General features: G+C 45.0%; 1 protein-coding gene across 1 annotated transcript in view; it reads right to left on the bottom strand.

Moving 5' to 3' along the window:
- Positions 1–15,358, bottom strand: part of mmd2a (monocyte to macrophage differentiation-associated 2a) — a 133,945-nt gene that overhangs the window by 64,869 nt on the left and 53,718 nt on the right. Inside the window, exon 2 of the mRNA XM_041207078.1 lies at positions 9,859–9,940. Coding sequence (XP_041063012.1) covers positions 9,859–9,940 — 82 coding nt within the window. The remainder of the gene's footprint in view (positions 1–9,858; positions 9,941–15,358) is intronic.

Here is a 15,358-nt window from a genome sequence, read left to right as displayed (position 1 = left end):
TCCTTATCATCTGCCTTCGCATGCATCTTGCTCACATTCTCTCCATCTGTCTTCAGTAAGGGCAAGTTGGCTCACAGTATGAATGAGAGGTCCCAGGCCCAGGGTGGAGTTCCCGAGATCAAGGTTCTCATGGACTTTGAGAACAGGGTCATCGAGCTGGCTGGAGAGGATGTAGACTGTGCCTGCGCTAACAGCGAGGTCGGTGGCACACGCCCAAGTGAGGATCCTGCACTAGAATATCGATCAGACAACCATACTGTGAGTGATTTCTTCTGTTCTAGGGTCACCTGCCATGCACTAACCGCTTCTCCTTTCTTTCGTAGGCACCTCTGGGAAGCTGCTGATGGCATCCATGAGCCAGGCCCTCAACTCCAGCCCCAATGCTACCTTGGATGAGGAACTGAGGACAGCACCTTTGCACACTGTCACAGCGCTCACCCATACCCTCCACCACCTCAGAGACACACATCGGTGGCATCTAGTTCTAGATAAACTTCAGGGTCACAATCTGGTGAGCACAACGCACCATCTGCTCCATAGCAGGCGGAGGCAGGGACATCATAGATCACTGGCACTCGGAGGACTGCTGGAGGCCACGATTCAGCTGAGTCCAATGATCAGCCACCAGACTCAGTCCTAAATCAGTTGCTGGAGCTGCAAAGACAAGCACGGGAATATCAGGAAGGGATGTCAGCTGCACTCCTCAGATTGCAACACGCGTTGGAGGAATCCATCCGCCTTCAGGCTGAGGTGATAGCGCCGGCATGCCAATACACCAAGGTCCACAATGGTAGGATGGCTGCCACCATGGAGACATTGGTCCAGGACATTGCTCCTGTACTGCTGCAGGAGCTGCACTCCTCTGCTGTAGCCATTGGTGACATCCATCCATCAGTGTCAACACAAGAGGGCTATGGGGCACCTCGTTCTCACTCCAACTGACCCTTCTCCTCAAGGAGTCAGCCAGAGGCCCTTGGGCACCCAAAAGGGCGAGAACCAGCAGCTCATCACCCTGGGGCCATCCAGGAGTATCCAGCCGATGCAAATCCCCTCTTCCTGTGATCCCATCAGCTCCAGCTACACAGGCCAAGGAGGGTGCACCCAAAGCAGGCTGGGGCCCTCCAGTTTTCGGCCCTCCAGAGGACACCTGCCAAGGTAAGACAACAGGGGATAGCAGTCAGCAGGCTACCTCCACCTCTGCTGTGCATGTCAGGGGAGTACCAGGATGTAGTAGCAGGGTAAGGAAAGAGAAAAAGATGTAGGGCATTAACCACATGTATATAATATTCACAAATGTATATAGGCTCGTAATCAGTTCATATCCCCTTTTGGCAATGCCTCCTTTTTACGATGAGCTGTGTTACTGTCAATTACGAGTGGTACCTTCGTTCTTGCACCCAATTATGGCAATTGTCTCTATCCTGGGCCACGCTTCTGTGCAGTGTGCTACCATCTCACCACAGTGAGTGTCCCGTTTCAACATAATTCTCATATCAGTAATGCCTGCACCTTCATGTTAAGTGTACTTGTGGAATGAACCTCGTTCCCATTCCTCATAGGGTCCTGTCTTGTGCATTCTTGGCACTGAATGATTGAGGCAGAGGTATGCCCCTATCTTGTCTGCATTCTTGACAGGTGAAGGTGTGGTGTTTAAGGAGAGATGTGCTCATGCATGCAGAAGATTAATGTACCATCCAACTCCATCTGTCCGCTGTCTCTTGGCAGGCTTATAATGATATGAGCTCAGAGTTTATGTGCACTGCCCTCATCCGAACAGGTTTCTGATGTTCCCAGTGTCAATCTACTGAGCACAGCAAAAACTGGGACAACGTTGCCATCTCAAGGTGGCGAAGCAATGGCACATTTGTGTGCAGGCACTGAGACATCCAACCTTAAGTGTCTCTCAACCTGTAGTTGTGACTAATGTGGGGAGAAGGGTCAGGTCACAAAGTTGGTAGACAGCGGTGTGCATCCCATCATCTTGACACTCCAAGAGGTTACTGATGCTGCTTCCAAATGGTGTTTTCTGGAGTCCAAAACAGCCTTCAAGCATGCTCTGGAATCGCTGATAGTTATTTCAGACAATATGGAGGGGAGCAATGGGATAGGAGCTAGTATGTGATGGAAGCAGAACAGTTCTCCTCATTAGCAATGGCATGCGCCCTTGAGGGCCTCATGTTCTCTGATCATATTGGACTTCACTAGGGCCAGGGCTGGCCACAAGGGCACACTGGTTGTGTGTAAGAGCAGGCATGTCAGTATCAGGCAACGAAGCATCTGACCTCATCATACTCAGGTGATCCTCCTCCATGTTAGGAGAAATGCAGCTCAGGATCCCTAACTTAAACTGCTAGATGTCAGTGTCATTATGAGGAGCGTATCACAGCTGACTGAGTCATCTCCAAGTGCAGTGACAGCAGCAGTATTTCATAGGCTGCTTTGTCCAAATTGTTATGTTTCTGTGTCACTATCGATGTAACTCATCATGTGTGGCTGTGTTGGTTCCAATGGATCTCCATGAGGAGTCTTGCCAGATTGAAGGCCTGGAGGCACTAGGCCACTGAGGATCGTGTAAGTGCCCCTGTATCTTGCAGGGTGCTGTTGCGACTGGGGTGCTGGATGGACATGTGAAGAAGCAGCACTTTCTGATGTCTGATGTCAGGAGGCCCTCCTCCAGGTAGCACCTCATCTCAGCACGGACACATACCCTCGAGGCTTGCTCATCCTTCACAGCATCAGGGCTACGTCAGCGTTCTGTGCAACAATGCACTGTCATCTGGAAATTCATGGGTGAAATTAGAGTAGTTATGCTGATGCTCATGTTGGCCCATGACAGAGGAGAGTTGTCCAGAAGGATCCTCAGTGCATCTTGCCATCCTCCTTCTAGATCCTGCTGGCAGTGAGGGCCTCATGAGTACGCCTGTCTCTTCTGGCCTGTGCAATGGCCTCTTCGCCTGTATGCTCGGCTTCCACGATGTCATTACCATCATCCCCTTTGAGGTCCTCATTAGAGGAGATGTGCAGCTCCCTCCATCTCGTCATCTGCCAAGTCCTCCCCCATTTTCAGAGCCAGGTTATGTAGCGCACAGCAAGCCAAGATGATGCATGAGGCTCTCTGGGGAGTGTACTGGAGTGCTCCGCCTGATCTGTCCAGGCATCGGAATCACATTTTCAGGATCCACATGGTGTGTTCCACCAATGTCCAGGTTGCGGCATGAGCCTAATTGTACCTTCTCTCCGCAGGAGTCTGAGGCCGCTGCATGGGTGTCATCAGCCAAGTCCTTTTTGGGTAACCCTTATCCCCAAGGAGCCAACCCTGCATCCTGTGTGGTCCCTGGAATGTGTTATGATCTGAGGCGCACTCAGGATGTATGTCATGGATGCTTTCTGGGTATCTAGCACAAACCTTCATGATAAGTTTGTTATGGTCGCCACCAGCTGCACTTTGAACAAGTGGTAGCCTTTCTGGTTGATGTACTGCACTGCCTGTTGCCAGGGAGCTTTTATAGCCACAAGTGCAGTTGATGGCAGCCTGCACATGTAGGAGAGTGGAAATCTCAGCAAAGCCCAGTGATGCATCCTGGCTTGCTTGATCTCTGTCAACATTGACAAAATTGCAGGTCTTTGGCAAAAATGGTGCTTGTGACTCCCTGGATGCATTTGTGGGTGGACACTTGGGAGATCCCACGGAGAACCCCAGTGGAGCCACTGACCTAGAAGTTGAGCAGCAGTTTCTTTCACAGCCACAGGCAATGGATCAAGTCCTGCAGAATGTGGCAAATGTGAGTCACCAGGTCCTTTGACAGAGGCATCTGCAACACAGGTTCTCATCTGCAGATAACATTTTTTTTAACTCATTCATGGGCATGTGGGCATCACTGGCTAGGCCCTAACTGCCCTTGTTCAGGGAGTATTTTAAAGGACATTAGTGAATCAGATGGGTTTTTCCTGAGGATTGGCAATGGTTTTGCAGTCATCATTTGGCTTTTAATTCCAGATTTTTATTGAATTCAAATTTCACCATCTGCCATGGTGGGATTCAAACCCAGGTCCTCAGAGTATTACAATAGGTCTCCAGAATACTAGTCAAGTGACAGTACCACTACGCTGCCATCTCCCACATGTGATATCCATACGCCCTGGGTCTAGCAAGGCGCCTAAGAATGAAGGTTCTCTGAGGATCACCCTCTGCGCTTGGAGGAGGACCTGCTGCCCCTTGGTCTTGAGGGTTCTGCTCCTCCCTTTGGCGAGCCAGACACTTCTGTCACATTCTTCTCTCCTGCCTATTAACAATAATGCAGGCAGCGATAACACCAAGCTCCATCTTCCTAATGGTCTCCTCACTGCAGTATCAATGAGAAACATGCGAGAGTCAGCATCTGTTCCCAAAGGTCCACTTTCTGTCCATGATTGTAGGCTCAAGGCTCTTTCATGCCACAGAGTATTGGCCCTTGAAATGATGTCCAGTGTGGGATGGACATGAAGGTTCACAACAAATGTCCCCCCCATCCCCAGCCCACATGGCCAATTGGCAGCAGGTTTGGCCAGGCAATTAAATGTTCTGCTTTCAGCCCGGGAGCTAGGATCATCATTACCTGCACTCCAAGACTGCGCTGTTTGGACTAAACATGAAGGTGACTGTTCAGTGAGTACATGAGATTAACTTAGGGGGTCTGGAGGCTTCTCCTCTGTGAGTGGTGAATGGACACATTTCCAAGGGAGTTCTCAAGTTCTTCCAATCACCCAATAACTCTGCAGCTCCATACACTCTGGTGAATTTGAAGGCTGCAAATGAGGGTTTAAAACTAGGCGAACAATCAGTGTCAATTTGAGGGATCAGTGTTGCATGAATTCCTTATTACTTCACTTTCCTGACTCCCTGCATGTCAATTGAACAGCTACTAAACTGTCTCAAACTATGACTCTGTCCTCATTTTGGAACGATCAATTCAATCAGGTGACCCTTTGGTGCGCACCCCCGCCCAGTCATGTGTCTCAGCGCAACCTTCGCCTGCAGCCCTTGCCTTGCAGCGCATTCCCTTCCCTCAACCCTGCCCATCCCCTTCCCAGTGGAGCCCTTGCCCAGCAGCACAGTAAAAGCCTTAGGCCTGGTGTGGTAGCTGTACAGACTTGCCTCTGAGACCTCCCTGAAACCAATGCGGTGCAGCGTGCAAAGCCTGGTGCTGAACCCCGCAAGCATTGTGCGATACAAGGTATGGGAAATAACCTCAGAGTCTCGAGTGAAGTGCAGATCGCCAGTTGCATGTCATTGAGCTCTTGTTGTGAAACACATCATTCTAATTGGAGTCAATGGGAATCAGGGGGAAAACTCTCCACTGGTTGGAGTCATACCTAGCACAAAGGAACCTGGTTGTGGTTATTGGAGGTCAATCATCTTAGTTCCAGGACATCACTGCAGGAGTTCCTCAGGGTAGTGTCCTCAGCCCAACCATCTTCGACTGCTTCATCAGATACTGAAACAGTCCATGTCCAAATGCAGCAAGATCTGGACAATATCCAGACTTGGGCTGACAAGTGGCAAGTAACATTCGTGCCACACAAGTGCCAGGTAATGAACATCTCCAACAAGAGAGTCTAACCATCGCCGCTTGACATTCAATGACATTACCATCACTGAATCCCCCACTATCAACATCCTGGGGGTTACCATTGACCAGGAACTGAAGTGGACTATCCATATAAATACTGTGGCTACAAGAGCAGGTTAGAGGCTAGGAATCCTACAGCGAGTAACTCACTTCCTGACTCCCCAGAGCCTGTCCATCATCTGTAAGGCACAAGTCAGGCGTGTAATGGAATACACTCTGCTTGCCTGGATGAATGCAGCTCCTACGATACTCAAGAAGCTTGACACCATCCAGGACAAAGCAGCCCACTTGATTGGCACCACATCCACAAACATTCACTCCCTCCAACACCGGCGCACAGTAGCAGCAGTGTGTACTATCTACAAGATGCACTGCAGGAATTCACCAAGGCTCCTTAGATAGCACCTTCCAAACCCACGACTGCTACTATCTAGAAAGACAAGGGCAGCAGATGCATGGGAACACCACCACCTGGAAGTTCTCCTCCACACCACACACCAACCTGACTTGGAAATATATCGCCGTTCCTTCACTGTCACTGGGTCAAACTCCTGGAACTCCCTTCCTAACAGCACTGTGGGTGTACCTACACCACATGAACTGCAGTGGCTCAAGAACACAGCTCACCACCACCTTCTCAAGGGGAATTAAGGATAGGCAATAAATGCTGACCTAGCCAGCGATGCCCACACCCAGTAAATGACTCTTTTTTAAATTACATGTCGACATGGGCTCTTAATCCAGCATGGAGGGATGATTCTAGTGAGCAGGCATCACAATGAGATGCTGATTTATGCTAATGATGTTCAGGATGTTCAGTGGTGAAAATGTGGCTTACCATTGATAGCAAATGCACTCAATCGCTTTCTCGTTTTACGCCGTTGTAAAACTGGCTTTGGGTCTTCTCGTGAGATTTAGATTTTGTGCCCGCCATGATCGGGAGCGGAAAATTCCAGTGTACATAAATGCAACAACAACTGCAGCTTGCACTTATATAGCTCCTTTAATGCATCACAAATGATTTGCAGCAGCATTATTAGACCATATTTTTTACTGAGCCATATTAAGAGATATTAGGGTAGCTGACCAAAAACTTGATCAAAAAGGCAGATTTAAGGAATGACTTAAAGGAGGCGAGCATAGTGCAGTGGTTTAAAAAGAGAATGGTAGAGTGGAGGAAATGCTGAGGCCAGAATTAGAAGATCGCAGAGATTGGAAGGGCTATCGGGTAATTCACATCTTACATCGAGGTTAATGTTCTTTATGAGCTTGCAGTGACTGCCTTGGGAAGAGGAGATTGTTTTGCCCCATTTCCTCCGTTTCTCCCCTGAAGGAGCTGACGAAAGCTCTTTGCACATTGAGTGCCCACCACACCACTTTCCAAAAGGCCATTTTTTCCTGCATGACCTTGGCATTATTGGCAGCTAATTCAACAAAAATAATACTTGGATAGATTCAACTCCCCGATCGGGCATTTCAATTCTTCATGATTTTACTTTGTGTGACACATTTTCATTTTACTTTTCTTTAGGTTGCTCTGTACTTAAGGAGATTGTACATAATTAGAGAGGGTGCACGGGAGGTTTACTAGAATGAATTACTTCAGTTGTGTTGACAAAATAGAGAAACTAGGATTAATCTCCTTAGAGCAGATTAGACTGAGGGGATTTTTAATAAAGGAGTTCAAAATCATAAAGGGCATTGATGGTGTAAATAAGCAGAAACTGTTACAAGAGGCTCAGAGAAAATATATATCTAAGGTAATTGGCAAAAGAACCAGGGGGGGTGAGATTTTTATTTTTTTACACAGCAAGTTGTTACAACCTGGAATACCACACTACCTGAAAGAGTGGTGGAAGCAGTTTAGAAAAGGTTCACATGATTGATTCCTGGGATGAAGGAGTTATCTTATGAGGAAAGGTTAGACAGGTTGGGCCTCTATCCATTAGAGGTTAGAAGAATGAGAGATGATCTTATTGAAACATAGAAGATATTGAAGGGACTTTGCAGGGTGGATGCTGAAAGGATGTTTCCCCTCATGGGAGAAACTAGAACTAGAGGACACAGTTTAAAAATAGACATTTCCCATTTAAGACGGAGATGAGAAGACATTTTTTCTCTCATAGGGTTGTTAGTCTGTGGAATCCACTTCACCAAAGGGTAGTGGAGGCTGGGTCATTGAATATTTTTAAGATTGAGTTAGATAGATTCTTGATTGATAAGGGAGTCAAAGGGTATGAGGGTAGATAGGAAAGTAGGGATGAGGCCACAATCAAATCAGCCATGATTTATCAAATGGCGAAGCAGGCACAAGGCTCCAAATGGCCTACTCCTACTCCTGATTTGTATGTTTGTATGTATGTTCATATATAATACTAACATTCAAAAGGAAACTAGATAACTATTTGAAGGTTTCAGAAGTTACAGGACTATAGGGAAAGGGCTGGGGAAAGAAACTAATTGGACAATTCTTTCAAAGAGCCTGCACAGGTGCAGTGGGCTGAATGGCATTCTTCTGTGCTAGTAGATTCTATTCTGTAACATGGCTTTACTTTGCTTTCCTTGAACAAGAAATTAGTAAATTTTCACACTGATGAAGGTGGAAGAAAAATTGAGTATTTTCTCATTTCAAACAATAGGTAGCAACAGAGCCAGCCATAGTACAGAAGAGGGGTAATATTAACCTGGGTGGAATACCGGCTTTACATCATGCCTGATTCTCATCTGCATTAAAATCAAAAAGCAGTATTATTGGGTAAGATGAAAATCCACAATTTCACCTAACCCCATGAGCTTCCCATCAGTTGATCTCAGTTAGAATGACTGTCATATGTTTCAGAGTCATTCTCCCTCTCTGTTGACCCAACAACAAAACTTAAACCCACAATTAGATAAGGACACCTACTAAACCAGCGTGATATTTACCATTCCAACCATCCTGTAACATCTCTGACTAGAATTGTCAATTAGTGCAAGCTGTGCATCTGGGGACAATAGCTAATAATAAACAAGGCTCAGACTAACTAAATTCATTTCTCACAACAATCAACAAACAGAGATTTTTATTTTGTCAGGCTAAAATTGAACTCGTGTTTCAATAGTGGAAGAACACCACTGGCAGGATTTTCTGGTCCTGTCGAAAGTCAATGGGCTTTGGCTACTTCTCCAAATTTCCCATTCCCACCTATGACGGATCCCGCCACTGGAAAATCCCAGCCTACATGACAATCGTCAGATCTTTCTTTAAAAACAAAATCACTGTTGTTAAATCTTGCCCACTTGTTCTACATCTACAAATGCCCTGGGTTCTCACATAAAGATTATAAGCAATATTGACAGTGGGACCTGTTCTGCTCCTACATTGCTGTTCCTGCCTGTGGATGGATGTTATGTTGGTCAGCTTGAAAAGAAGCTCACACTGAGTAGTCCTGCAAATGTGAAAGTTTATTTGAAACAAAATGATGCCAGTTCTGGGATTCACCTATATTACTTTTAAGCATTACCTCCAGACTTGCCTTTCATCTTTAAAAATTGTTGGATAGTGAAACAGTCAAGCATTCAAAGAAAGAGAGACAGAAAATGATGGAAAAACTCAGCAGGTCTAACAGCATCTGTGGAGAGAAAGACTGAATTAATGTTTCATACGCTTTTCCAGCACTTTCTGTTTTTGTTTCAGATTTCCAGCATCCGAGGTATTTTGCTTTTATTCAAAGAAAGAACTTGCATTTAGATACCAACTTTCACGAGCTCAGGACATCCCAAAGCACTTTACAGCCACAGTCCTGTGCTATTTGAATTTTTACGCAGAAATCAATGCCCCACAAATAGCAATGAGATAATGTCCAGATAATCTATTTTCTAGTGATCCTGGTTGAGAGATAAATATTGGCCAGGACACCCAAGGAGAATTCCTCTCCTCTTCATTCTATAATGCCACAGGATCTTTCACATCAACTTGAGAGAGTAGACAGGGCCTTGTTTAACATCTTATCTGACAATGCTAATACCAGAACTGTTCGCCTAGGTTATGGGTGCAAGCATCTGGAGTTGGATTGTAACCCATAAATTTCTGCCTCACAGAGTGAGATCGCTGCCAATGGAGCTGCCAATACTTTCAGCACTAATTCTATCTTTCAGAGCTGCACTTACTGTCAGTTCAACATTGCATAGTTATTCTTTTAAGTAAGAACCTTTCTGCTTTAATCATTTAAATGACATTCAGTGATACATCACCATACATGTAACTTACTGCATGGGTGGCACAGTTTGCTGCATGTTCATACTCTGTGGGTTCATACCTTCGATTGGCAGGCACTCTGTTATTCATAAACCTGTAAAGAAAAATAAATCATGATCTGTGACAGGCCATCTCAGTAGAAGGGGCTTTTTCTTGCCTTTATTAATTTGCATTTATGACATTTCCCAATGGCTCTCATTTTTTTCCTCTTTTCCCCACATGACTCTTTCCCTTCAAACTGATGCAGCTGGACTCAGCTGTTAACTGAGCAGCAAGCGGCCTACACTCCTATTTGGTGTGAGATGCAGAGTACATAAGAAGATAGGAAATAGGAGCGTGAGTAGGCCATTCAGCCCTCCAAGCCTGCTGCACCATTCAGTAAGATCATGCCTGATCTCCGACCTCAACTTCACCTTCCCTACCTATCCCTGTGTCCCTTAATTCCCTTAGTAACCAACAATCCATCAATGTCTCTTGACCATGCTCAAATGACTGAGCATTCATAGATCTCGAGGGCAGGGAATTCTGAAGATTCAGAACACTTGAGTGAAGAAATTTCTCCTCATGTCATTCCTAAATGACAGCCCCTTAGTCTGAGACTAAGAACCCTAGCTTCAGACTCCCAAACCAGCAGAAACGTTCTCCTAGCATCCATCCTAAGCTCCTTTAAAAATGTTATATGTTTCATAGATGACTTTACATTCTTCTAAATTCTAGGAAATATAGACCTAGTAGGAGGTCTCGTAGTGCAGTGGATAACGCCCCTCCCACCGAGCCTGAAGCTCTAGGTTCAAATTCCACTCCATTACTTGATGGTCAAGGAAGGTGCATTCATAACATGGCCAAACAGGTTGAGTATCAACTTGTAAATCTTTCCAACATACACCAATGGCAGATGGTAAGAGCATGATGGAAAGAAACTCGAGCTTCTACCATCACTATCCAAAGCTCCAGGCTGCAACATGCATGTATAAGTGCATATTGCCACAGCAACTTGGGCTCCTTGTTGGGGATGGGGTGCCATTGGTTCAGTTGTCAAGATGGCCAAAGTGGATCATATTGATGACAACAACAATGGGGTTCAATCCCCATTCTGACTGGGGTGGATTGGGGTCCTCCCTCCTTGCCCTGGTCATGGTAGAGGTCCTGGTGCTGTCGGTCAGACCTGCCTTCGGGCAGAGAACTGAAGAATTGGTCTAGCCTACTCAATCTCTCCTTGTAGGCTTCTCCCATCTCAGGAATCAGTCTTGTGAACCTTTGTTGCAATCCCTCTAAGACAAGGATTCTATTCTGCCAACGAGGAGACCAAGGGCAGGATTTTTACCTCGTCAGGCGGGCGTGGAAGGTGGGCCCGGGAGCGGCTGCAAAACCGACTGCCGCCTGCAATTGGGCCCCGATCACAAGTTCACGCTGGCTGGTCAATTAACAGCCAGCCAGCGTGAACTGTGCACTGAAACGCTCAGCGCTGCCTGGGTGGGGGGAGGGGAGGAGGGCGAGCACAGAAGTCAGCGCATGACTGAGGGTGCACTCACTGAAAGCTCCCTGAAGGCACAGAGCTGCCTCAGGGAGCTGAAGATTTTTAACTTTACAAATAAAGATGGTAAAATTAAGGAAAACATGTCCCATCATGTGACTCTGTCACATGAGCAGGGACATGTTAAAAATTAGTTTTAAAAGTTTTCATTTTTTTTTAATCACTGGTCGAAACCTCATCCCGGCCATGGATGAGGTTTCGCAAAAAATGCAAAGGCCGCTTGGCCTATTTGCCCGCCCGCCAACTGTAAGGCCTCTTAATTGTTGGCGGGCGTGCTGCCACCTCTTGTGCGTGCCTGCCGACTGAAATATTGCTTGAGTGCGTGATGACATCAGGACCCATGCCCAACACACTATTTTTCTCCCGTTCACATTGGGCACTTGCCTGCCCGACAAGAGAAAATTTCTGCTCTAAAAGTGTACAGCTACTGTTGGTGTAGTCTCACCAAGGTCCTAAATGGTTGCAGTACTCCTATACGCCAATGCCTTTTTAATAAATGCTAACATATCATTTGCCTTCCTAATTGCTTTCTGTTAACTTTCTGTGATCTGTATACAAGGTTACCCAGGTCCCAATACTTCCCAGTCTCTCACGACTTAAAAATATTCTGCTTTTCTATTTTTCCTACAAAAGTGGATAACTTTGCACTTCCCCACGTTATATTCTATGTGCCTTATTATTGCCCACTCACTCCACCTGCCCATATCGCTTTACAGCCTGAAATAAAAACAGAAAATGCTGGAAATTCTCAGCAGGTCAGGCAGTATTTGTGGAGACAGAAACAGAGCTAACGTTTCAGGCTGATGGCCTTTCGTCAGAACTGTTCTGACGTGGGAAAATACAGAGGCCACCCCCAAATCGTGCACCTTCTCAACCTGCAGCAAATGTAGCAGAGACTGCTATACCAGGCAGCAGCTTCCTAAGCCACACCAGGCGATGCTTAACACAGAGTTGAACACTGCGGTACAAACCATCATCTTACAAGGCGGAAGGCTGCCACCTTCTTGAGTGCTTTTTGAAAATCTCCCTTATCCAATCTGCTAGTTACAACCTCAAGAAACCTCACAAACAAATTTGTCAAAGACGATTTTTCTTTCATAAATCCATGTTGACTCTGCCTAATTCATATTGATATTCTAAGTGCCCTGTTACATCCCTAATGGTGGATCTTAGCATTTTCCCTGCTGCTGGTGTCAAGCTAACCGGCCTATAATCCCCTATTTTCTCCCTCCTTACTTACTTGAATAGCAGAGTTATGTTTGCAACCTCCCAATCAACAGGGAGTGTTCTAGAATTTGGGGAATTCTGCAAAGTCAATACATTCACTATTCTGTAGCGACTTCTTTTAGAACTCTTGAAAGTAGGTTGTCATCTAGGGTATTTGTCAACTTTTCATCCTATTAATTTCTCCAGCACTATTTCTTCACTAATATTTATTTCTTTAAATTCCTTACTCTTGCTAGAACCTTGGTTCCCTATGACATCCAGAATGGTTTTTGTGTCTTCTACCATGAAGGCAGATAGAAAGTATTTGTTTAATGTCTCTGCCATTTCTTTAGTCCCCATTGGAATTTCTCTCGTCTCTGCCTCTAACCCACATTTACTTTTGCTAATTGCTTCCTTTTTACACACCTATAGAAGCTTTTACAAAAGGTTTTTATATCTCTTGCTAGTTTACTCTCACATTCTCTTTTCTCTTTATTAATTTCTTGGTCGACCTTTGCTGAGAGATGCGAAAGCTGTATTAAATTAAATATCAAAAGGGCTGGCTGGTGTGGTAATATAACACACAAGAGCAGCTTATTACAGAATGTGAGGGCACAAGTTTGGCTCCTTTTCCTATTGAGTTCCCAATATCAGGGTGCTGCATTGAGGTACTCAAATTGAGAACTCATTTGTCCCTTTTCTGGTGGTTCAGGGTCATTGGGGCAGAATTTTACACCAACAGGATTTTACGGTCCTGCCGAAGTCAATGGAGTTTAGAATGGATCACTGCATTTTACGGCCCTAACCTCACTACGACAGTGCTGTAAAATTCCAGCCCATATTATTATATTGCACTTGAAACATTTTCTATATTAAATGTTTTATAGTATGTGTACATAATATATACACACACACAATATATATACACATATAAATTATATGTATTATACGCTATATATAATTTACATACATTATTTTTTATATATTTATATTTTATATATATACAGTTGTAGTAAGGTATTGAAGACATGCAGGGAGTTCTTCTGGTCCCCTGGCCAAAATTGCTCTCTTATTTACTATACTTGCCTACAGTGGAAGTGCTCTAATTAAAGGAGTAAAGCCACACAAGGGACAGGTGTTTGCAGTGGAGGAAGAATAAAGAAAGGCTTGCATTTGTTTAGCAACTTTCACAACCTCAGGACATTCCAAAATGCCTTACAGCAATTAAATACTTTTGAAGTATAGTCACTGTTGGAATGTAGGAAATGCAGCAACCAATTTGCACACAGCAAACTCCCAGACACAGCAATGTGACAATGACCAGATTATTTGATTCAGTGATGTTGGTTGAAAGCCAAATATAGTTCAGGATACCTGGTAGAACTCCCCTGCTCTTCTTCAAAATGGAGCTGTGGGATCTTTTACGATCACCTGCGTGAGCAGATGGGGCCTTGGTTCAACTGAAAGATGGGAGATGAGGCAACAATGTGACTGGAACACACACCAATCTACATTGGAGCAGAATTCTCTCAGAGCTATTCTTGCCCCTCCACCATAACCTCTTGTGCGAATGGAGTTTCTGCTGCTTTTCTGGTGTGCAGCGAGAACAATTACAAGGAAATTCCATGTCATTATCATTTTTCCTCCATGCAGAAGTCCATAACACAGGCAAAGGCAGGGAAGAACTTGCTTCCCATCAGTCTTAAAGGAGACCGATGGGGGCCCTAACTCAATCTTACCTTACTAATCAAAAGATTCCCATAAGGAAAGCTCCTTAGTATTCTGGTTAAGTCTTCTGACCATGTTATTCAAAGCAAACAAACTGAGAGCTTTTCTGGAGCAGAACCAAATGAAACAAAATACTCCAGATGGTAAATCCATTGAGGCTTATTCAATGCTTCCTTTGGGAAAGCAATCCTTTTCACTCAATTACCACCAGTTATAGTTGCTTGAACCGGAGGTAGTGAGACTGATATTATTCCATGTATCAAATCTCCTCACTGCTTAAATCATTGCTGAGTTAGTCAATACTGCCAGGCTGTCTAATGGCTATGGACAACTACAAAGTGAGGCTGATCCTTTGATAAGTTTACAAAGTCATGACACTGAATTTCCTGGGCTTTCCATACTTCATGTCTTAGTTTTATATCTGGATGGTAGAATTCTGGGTGAAACGCTGTCTTGCAAGTGATTTTTTCTCATGGTTGCTGGAATGTGCCTTGCCAATCCTCAGAGCAGTTGACCATCGTGTCACTCTAGTGGGACATCACTCGCTTGGGATAGGGTTGCCGGGGTTAGCGGTAAATTTTCCATCTCTATCTGCTCTAAATGCACCTCATGTCCAGGATTGTCCTGGAGTCTCCAAGAATTGAAGATTAAACTCTAGGACACTGCAATGAGCAACCCAGGAGAAAAATCATAGGGCCATTAAACAGTGTTTTTTTCACAGTTCTCACACTGTTCTGTTCATAAAAATATTTTAGAAAGGCAGCAGGGGGAGGGTTGGCGGGTTGGGAAAGGAAGCACATTATCAATAATAGTCAAGGTTAATCCAATTGGACAATAAAGTGTTTTCAATTGACCTTGGAAAGGCAGTGCATCAGGAGGATTGACCAATGGCGGGAGTAGTTGGAGGCAGGAGGTCGTGTGACAAAAGTAAGCCACCCAATCAGAGTTGGCAACACAGGCAATTTGACTCTGACCCTAATTTGTGCAATTTTAATTGAACTATTCCGCTGTATCCATTAAAGGAACCACATGTAAATTGGACAA

This window comes from Carcharodon carcharias, chromosome 15 (assembly GCF_017639515.1).
Source record: "Carcharodon carcharias isolate sCarCar2 chromosome 15, sCarCar2.pri, whole genome shotgun sequence".
Classification (NCBI taxonomy): Eukaryota; Metazoa; Chordata; class Chondrichthyes; order Lamniformes; family Lamnidae; genus Carcharodon; species Carcharodon carcharias.
The sequence above is the reverse complement of the archived record's forward strand: the minus strand, read 5'-3'. Positions and strand labels throughout refer to the sequence as shown.